Here is a 9059-nt window from a genome sequence, read left to right on the forward strand (position 1 = left end):
GTTGAATTTTACAAAAAATTAAGAGAGTAGCAGCATTTTCAAGACAGAAATTAATAATCTTTGCTTAGATGCAAAGATCAAGAGGATGAGCTTCAGGAAAATAAGTCTGTGACAAAGGGTGACAATGATGAAATAATAGGGAAGGAGAACCTAGGGTCACAGGGCAGTTGGAGTATGGAAATGTTAAGATGATATACCCATTTCATGGGGAAGTATAAAGAACAGAAAACTCATTTCTACTTCAGTTCTGTTGTGAGTGTGTGAAAAAGGAACATCTAAAACCTAATTAAAGGGCAAGCAAGAATAGGCTTAGTGTCCATAGGCAATAAGAAAATTCCACTTCCTGTTTCATCATTATCCTTAGAAACACTTTGCGAAGACTTGATCCTATTGTTCTCTGAAATCTCTGACCCTGATGTCTACTTAAGTGTCAGAGTAGGGGTTTTCCCATGGTCCAGAGTAATATTTGAAATCTTTATATGTTCAAGGCCAGTTTATTAGACACTTGAGGCTGTGAACAATTCTCTTTCCTTACACGTACAAAGCCCAACTCACTGACAGTGTAGATCACAAAACAAGGAAACATTAACTTATTGAAACAGAGACTGTTTAATTAATAAATCTTTTTTAAAGTTTTCTGTTACAGATCCTACATAAATAAATATTGTTTTAAAAATGGACTTTTAAACCTCAGTTTTTAGTTAGCCTCATAGTTTTCTAGGAGAAAGATCTTTCTTCCTAATTTGAAACTTTTCACTGTCAACTAGAATTGAAATTATGAACACTGACTCTGTCCATAAATATCCTTTCATTTACTTCTTGTTGAGCAAGATAAATGAGAAATACAAAAGAAACTTATGTGTTATTTTTAATGTCATTTATCCTATACCTTTTCCAAAAAGTTACACTCACAACCATTGGAGAGTTTTAGAGGGATAAAATGTACGAAAGAAAATTCCAACAACGTAATATATAAAAATGATGTCACATATGGAAGAATAAAAATCTTTGTTTGGGGGCTTATTGCTGTGGGAAAAAGGGCCTGATCTTCATACTCATCTTCTTTAATGAGTACCATGACCCCTTCCAGTTCATCCATACTACTCCGTCATCTGTGCCGTGCTTTGCCATGTCCCAGCTGTACTGTCCACCCCAGTAGTATCTGCCATTTGGATTGGCTGCATGACATCTGTTATACCACCATCCACCGCCATCCTCTTTAGAACACTGTTTTCTGGAATCTGTGGTCAACCTGAAAGGAAGTGTGTTTGGGGTTATTAGAAACAGAACTGCAGTGGCCAAGTTCATTAGTTTGCAAAGTACCCACAGAAAAGTGCTACGGTCAATCACTCACAGTACTCTTTCCCTTGGGTTCTATACATAGAGTCATGCTAATACATCAAAGGCCTCCTCTGCCCAATAGCAAGAAAGGGAGAGAACTGAATCAATGTGGCCAATTCATCTAAGGAGCACATTTGTTACTTTACACTGAAATGATAATTTTCAGTTCCCTTAGAATTAGAGAACACTGGAAAACATAATGAAGGTCTTAATCTACATATTAGAATACAAAGATATAGATATTTATCTAAGTGCTCATTACTCAGAATATAACTGTGCTTGAATTCCAGTTCCATCTCTTAGTAGTCGTGTGATTTTAGGCAAGTCATTTAATCTCTCTAAATTTCATCTGTAAAATCAGAATGTGTCTAACAGATAGTTGAAATGCTTTAGAGTGATATAAGAGCTTAGTGTAATAACTAACAGTAAGCGCTCAAGAAATGGTGGCTATTAATAACATTAGTTACGAATGGTTCTGGGTAATACTATCACTGGGAACTTTTAAAGCAGGAGCAAAGAGTGCAACACATACCAGCCATCATTGTCTCTGTCGTACGTGCTGAAGAACATGCCGTTGTGAATGGTCATGGTTCTGTTTTCTCCCACCAGCTGAGAGGCTCCATCCATGAGGGCATTGCCAGCTGTTCCCTTATATTTGTTAACTGAGATCTGGTATTTGTTGGCCTCATTCTGTACAGTGAATCCTCCATAGTGAGCCTTTACCTTGTCTCCTTTCCAGTCCTCCATTTCAATCAGAAGTTCTGTTGGTCCCATCCTGGTAAGCTGGCTAATCTTATCATTTCCAAGCCAATACTCACCTAAAGGAAAAACAAAGTAAAATCTCAGTTCGGGAAACCAAAAATTTCCTTTCTTCCCCCCATCTTTAGCTTTCACATTTTTGTCATTAAACTCCTCTTAACTGCTTAAAACCTAAAAATGGCTACCAATACTGTGTTTTTTTAATGAAAAAATCCATTTTAAATACATTTTACTTTGTACTCTCAGTTTTTACCTGGTACCCCACAGTAGTTTTTCCCTTCTGTATTGGTTGCAACATTTCCAAAGCCTTGTTTATATGGATCCCATTGCCTGCCAAAGTCGACACTACCATCTTGACGGTTCTGAATGACCGTCCATCCTTTGGGGAAAAAATAAAGCATATATTAACCAATGATACACAATATCACTTTGAAAAGAATGTCCTTTTTGCCCACCTATATATGGTGCTCTAACATAGGTACAATAAGGCAGTAAATGAGAGGAAAACTCAAAATCTTGGAAATTGCAAGTGCTTTATCTTACCGCAAATTGTGAATCATAGATATTTTACAACTTTTAAAATAGGAGATTGAATTCCAACTCAAATGACTCATTGTCAGCTATGTTACAACTATGTTTTATTTCCTGGAATTTTATGGTATCAAAATAATCACAGAATGATAGGTCAACAACTATCAAAAACTTACCTCCATTTTCTGTCTTCATATCACAGTATACTCTATATGGTTTGATAGAACTGTCAGGCTGAATGAGATACATTTCAGAGGTTTCACCTCCTTTTCTGATAATTTCTTCACATTCTGCAAGCATAAGATAACATGTTATGCCAACCTAGGCAACATAGCAAGACCCTGTCACTACAAAAAAATTTAAAAATTAACTGGGCATGGTAGTACATGTTTACAGTCCCAGTTACTCGAGAGGCTGAAGTGGAAGGATCACCTGAGCCCAGCAGGCCAAGGCTGTAGTGAGCCATGATCATGCCACTGCCCTTCAACCGGGGCAACAGAGTGAGATTCCCTGACTCAAAAGTAGAGAAAGAGAAAAGTATCATATTTTGTTCACAGGCCTATGCCATAATTACTTGGTCTTCAGTCACCAATTCTTTAAAATAACTGACTGCTCAGGTTACTGAGGAATGTTTTATTATAGACATTTGTGAATAATATTATAGAGATTGAATTTTCCTTTTACTAAAAATTAAACCCAGTTTTGAGAAGTTCTATCAGATAAGGGGGATGAAAAAACTCTTCTCCACTTTTTGTGTCCAGAAATATCCATAAACTACCAGAATACAAGAGATGGAAAAACTACTCCATCTATTCGTGGTCCTCCCATCTGTCTAAGCAAGTGCGCACATACACACATCAGCCACTCCTGGGAATCTTACCATCATTACACTTCATCATCATGCTCATTAAAACAGGCAAATGCACCAGGCCAAGCCAAAACATAACCAGCTAGGGATATTTTTATGAAGTACTGTAATGTCATTATGATCTATTGGGGAAATCCACTCATTTTTTTTTTTTTTTGAGTTCTTCTGGAGTTCTATAAAAAATATCTATTAGCTAGTTACCTTTGCCAGACACTACAGGAATATTGCAGCTGACAGTGCATGGGGTACGGCAATATTCCATCTGAGCGGAGACATCAGTTTCTAATTTTTGTATTTTGCTTCTCAGATTTTCCAGGATTGAACGGAGCACACGAAGGTTAGTTGGGATATTACTGTTCACAGTCTCATCTATATATAATTGATGCTTTTCCAGTTCTGAAGAGTACTCATTTATTACGTTTTCATTATCTGGAAAAATAAATTTACATTAGAGTGGTGAGAATTTTTGCCTCATAAAACTTAATAGATTTGACTACACAATTATGATTTTCATTTTCTGAGAACAAACTAATAAACATTCGGTTGCTACCAAGTAGTCATGATATACAGTTGTATTTAGGGAAAATAACTTGGTCCATGGCATATACAAATTAATTTACCATAGAAATAAGTAGAAGATTGTGCCCAGTAATAAATACAATATGCTATCTATTTCTCTGGTGAGGAAAAAGAGGAGGAAGCAATATTTTGGCCTTTCATTTCAGAAGTTCAACTTCTCACATAGTGAATATGCTTGATTTACTTATCCATTCCATGTATGTATAGCAAAGCCTTGAAATTTAGATGTCATGATTTCTCTGAGTTATCTGAAAAATATCTAACATTTGGGTATGCTACTCACTGAGATGTCTATGCCAGGCTCACACACTAACTGTTTTATAACCACCAAGCCAATAGCACTCAACACTCAGATCTCAGAACTCACAGGTTAGGTATCATTACCTATGATACAAATGAATGTATCATGAAATGCTCTTTCATATTCAAAACCTCAAATGTTAAACCTATGAACGCTAATTGTTTTGCTGTGACTATTATCTTCTAAGTCACAAGTTTCTTGTACACTAAAAATAAGGGGTCATAGTGAACTGTTTCATAGAAAATCATCCTTGCTGATGCTAGATTGGGAATAAGAGTTGAATAGTACATATCTGAAAGGTTGCAGGAGAAGATGCCTAAGCAAGAGCCTTAGGGTAATCAGGTGCATACTGAAAGCAGTGTGAATGCTATTTAGGCTAATCTAATCTTCGCATAATCATGCATCTTCAAGACAGTCTAACAGTTCTGATTTCATAACTGATAAACTGAAAGCACAAGGATATCTACCTTTTACTTGCTTCTGCCTCTTCTGCCACATGTCTTTTAGCAAATACATGTACTGAAATGTGGAAGAGGAGGTCTGGGAAACAGACTCCATGTTGTTATTTAACTCATCAACACTGTTTCGGATTGGCCTTTCCTGTTTTATCAAAGCATCTTGCAACTGACATCCTGTAGGACACAATACACCCTACAAACAAAGAAAGTAGCTAGTGTTAGATGAAGGATTTGGGTTATGGACATTTCTTAAAACAGCACACGGTGAAAATTCATTGATATGATTAGTCAATATAAAAACCTATTGGATTTTCTATATCTGAGAACAGAAATTGTAGAGTCATCATCATACTCTTATAATAAAAGATTAAAAATAATCCATATGACTGGGTGCGGTGGCTCAAGCCTGCAATCCCACTACTTGGGGAGTCCAAAGTGAGGGAATTGCCTGAGCCCGGGTTTGAGAACAGTCTGGGCAACTTGGCTAAACCTCATCTCTACAGTAAATCAAAAAATTAGCCAGGCGTGGTAGCGTGCTCCTGTAGTTCTGGCTACTTGGAATGCTAAGGCGGAAGGATTGCTGGAGCCCAGTAGGTCGATGCCAGGGTGGCCGTGAGCATGCCACTGCACTCCAGCCCAGGCTACAGAGTGAGACTCCAAGTCAAAAACTAATAATAATAATCCTTACCACAGAAGAAATGTCATTAGGCTATGAAAAGTTTACCACCCAAACAGAGGAAGTGGAAAAATACAAAGTTAAATGGCACACCCATATATCCTAATTTGTAATCTTGTGCCAGATCAAAGAAACAAAAAAGGAAGCCTAAACCAAAGGCTCAATAAATGTATGCTTTATTTAAATAAAACATAATAAGTAAGCAAAATAACAATGATAGTGATGTGGGACATTGAAACTTTAGAAGGCCATGATGAATATAGGCTTTCTCTGCATGAGGGACCCACCACTGCAGGAAACATCACAACACCCACCAGTTCTGGGTCAGCATGAAGACAGCCTCCAGCATCAGGGGCTTTTCTTTCCGTTTTCTTTTGGGAGGCAGCTGCTTGGGCTGGACGAGCTCGATAGCCACCTCCACTGATGGGAGGTGGTGCGGGTCTCAGGCTGGGAAGCTCTTCTCTCTTCCTGTCAATGGGTCGATGACCACGGACATCCAAAGGAACCTACAAGAAACCAAGCAAAAATAAAATTCAGAATGTTATAGAAGATTTGAGGTGTACCTATTTTCTGATTGAGGTGATCACAACCCTGATGATTTGCTAGCTCGTTGGTGGTGTTGAATCAGTAGGTTACATACTGTTCAGAAACAGCAGAAAGACCAACTTCTCGTAAAGCTATTGTACAGTGTAGTTTTTAAAAAGAGGCATTAAGACAAAACTACATCAGATTGTGAACAATAATAATAATAACCTCAGATGCCTGAAATGTATACATTGGAACACAAAACATTGTAAGGAATCTATACTGTCAAGAAGAGTGAGTATTCTCAAGCCTCTTGGATTACTAAGTTCCTACAATTATTGTCAATCATTTCTGTATTTTCAATTTTTGTGAATTGACTATTAATCTAACTCCTATATCATCATATTTAAGAGACAATAAAGATTTATTAAAAGTAAAGTTTACTTAGAATTTAGTTAGACATGCTTTTACCCTAATGAGGTATTCTGGAGCCAGGCTGCTTGAGTTTCAATCTTGACCCTGTCACTTACTAGCTATAAGACCCTAGGCAAGTTACTTTATCTGTGCCTATATTCTTATCTGTAAATAAGGATAATAATAGTTTGTATATGCCTTACAAGATTATTGTCAGGATTAAATAACTTAGTTCATATGGTACCCTCAGAACAGTACTTGGCACATTGTAAGTACTCACTATTGTTTTCATTGGACACACAACAGATATTATACTCTAAGTGGCGTCTCCACTGTTAATTTCAATTTTATTATTTTCTACCAACAAAACAATTTGTAAAAGTCTTCTCTTGAAATTTCCTACATGATTTCTTTATTAAACTCCATGATTTTCTTATATTTAAAATAATTCTCAAGATTTGTGCATTCCAACTAAAATTATTTGCTAACTTAAAAAATATTACATTAAAACAAGATGGAGTGGAAAATAAACATTGCAATATAAAAGTTGTGACTTGGATTAACTGCATTATCATATGTTATTTGTCACCTGTTTATTACAAATAAAATTATAATTAAAAGTTTAAAAACAAATAAAAGTATAATAGAAGAAATCTATATTCTTTTATCTTTTCTTTTTTTTTTTTTTTTAGAGTGCCACTAGAGAGGTAGCATGGATGGTCTGACTTTCCTAGAGAAAAGAAAATAGAAAATACTTAAATTATGTGGGTATTTAGGTGATGAAGACCCACTTATTGAAATAACCAAAACTAGAAAATCCATTTTAAAGCCTAAGCTATTAAACAGAGTCTGTGAAAATTAGTTGGTAAATAAAAATGTGAACATGCTTTGCAAAGTATTTTACAAAAATGTAGCTTTACACATTCTTTAGGTTTTTCTTACCTAATGCTTTAATCAGACTTAGCTTAATTATATCTTTTTATATGTATACTCTGAAAATTAGAACACTTAAGTTCCCTTCTTAATCAACAAAGGATTCAAAATGAATCACTTCATAAAAACATTATTGTGTCTTCTTATTTCTTGTTATGATGATGCTGTGTTATATATAAAACATTTAAACATGATACATTTGATAATAAAATTTAAATTTCTTAAATATTTTTTTCTAAATGCATTTTTGATAACTTCAAACTAATAACAAATCAGCAATGGTAATTCTTGAGGACAAAAGTGTTCTACAAATAAATCAAACTGAACTATGTTTCATAACCATCAATAATAACAACACATACCACCTTTAATTTAAATTTTCTTATCTGAAGAGATATTTAATTTTCTATCATTACACTTAATCTATTTTTCCTTTTAGGATTAGTTATAATCCTCATTCATAAATAGTAATCTCAGGAGTTGTATATTACTTTCCATAAATAAAGAGAAATCTATATACAATAGGTTTTAAAATAGTGTTCTTTTCTTATTTTATAGTTTGTAAAATATTCAATCTTTATTCTATTGATTATACTCATGCACTGCTAGAACTAAATAAAAGTCATAGTACTTAAGATAACTAATGAGAAAAACACATCTTACATTAGCTAAGCCAGCTTCATCCTAGGAAAATAAAGGTGATAAACCAGAAAACAAGAAATTACTTTGTTTTTATATAAGAAATACTATCAAACATTCTTTTAATAAAATAATAAGTCACTGAGATTAACAATTCAATTTCATAACTACTATCAGTGCTATTTTCATCAAAACAACCATTGACATAAGATTATGACTGTTATACTTTATATTAATAATATTAGTAATAATATAATAATGCTTTTTAAAAAATCACCTCCTCATCGTAGTCATCAACAGCTTGGGACTTATCTAGAAAAACACACAACAGTAGCAATAATAGAAGCTTCATGATTTTAAATTTGTGGAAGCTCCAAGAAACCATCCTTTGCATGTAGACTTAACAGCGAGATCTTCAATCCTATATATACCTGGCTCCTCAGCTAGGAGTGACTTTAGAAATGGCTACCTTCTCTTAGTTAATATTTAATTTTTTGGTTCACTTGTTGGCTGAACCATTTTATCACTTAAGCAACATCTTCCCAGCAAAGCGTATTTGTTTGCCATACAACTATTGTGCTCTGTTAGTCTAGTTTAGAAAAACTAAAGTTCTTCAAGTCATTTAATTGGACAAAATAATGGGAAATTAGGACATTCCTAAAAGAGATGTGTATCTCATTTCTGGTAAATTAATGTGGATCCTGCACAAGCTCACAAAGAATGTGTGAGGAAAAAAAAAGTATTTTTAATCCAAACACAAAAAACTTGGCTTGCAAGGCATCCACTAAAATTGTTACTTATTAATGATATACCATAAATGCTTATGTTTTGAGACAATCATGTAATTCTGTTTTAAAGGGGACCATTAAAATCAAGAGTAATATTATATCATCACGTGTTTAGCCTTTCTTTTAGTCATTAATACCAAAATTACAAATTCATGTTCTATGCTATGATAGATAAACAGCAGAAAGAAAATGTCCAGATTTCTTTGTTTTTGTTCTAAACAGCTTTCATATTTTGTCTTTTGTTAAT

The 9059-nt window shown here is 34.5% G+C and overlaps 1 protein-coding gene across 2 annotated transcripts; it reads right to left on the minus strand.

Annotated features, from left to right (window-relative positions):
• Window positions 1-590: 590 nt before the first annotated feature.
• On the minus strand, window positions 591-8453 carry FGB (fibrinogen beta chain). 2 transcript variants are annotated; one of them, XM_008065601.2, is made up of 8 exons: window positions 8302-8453; window positions 5828-6019; window positions 4847-5030; window positions 3701-3928; window positions 2808-2921; window positions 2354-2479; window positions 1874-2159; window positions 591-1252 (listed from the first exon to the last, which is right to left on the minus strand). In XM_008065601.2, the coding sequence occupies exons 1-8, from the start codon at window positions 8416-8418 to the stop codon at window positions 1021-1023; spliced, it is 1479 nt and encodes a 492-aa protein (XP_008063792.1). In that variant the 5' UTR covers window positions 8419-8453; the 3' UTR covers window positions 591-1020. The 2 variants fall into 2 exon arrangements, with proteins under 2 accessions (XP_008063792.1, XP_008063793.1); XM_008065602.2 differs by having other exon boundaries at window positions 4847-4996; window positions 5962-6019; window positions 8302-8418.
• Window positions 8454-9059: the final 606 nt, after the last annotated feature.

Source organism: Carlito syrichta, unplaced genomic scaffold, assembly GCF_000164805.1.
Source record: "Carlito syrichta isolate Samal-C Ts95f unplaced genomic scaffold, Tarsius_syrichta-2.0.1 Scaffold308685, whole genome shotgun sequence".
Lineage (NCBI taxonomy): Eukaryota > Metazoa > Chordata > Mammalia > Primates > Tarsiidae > Carlito > Carlito syrichta.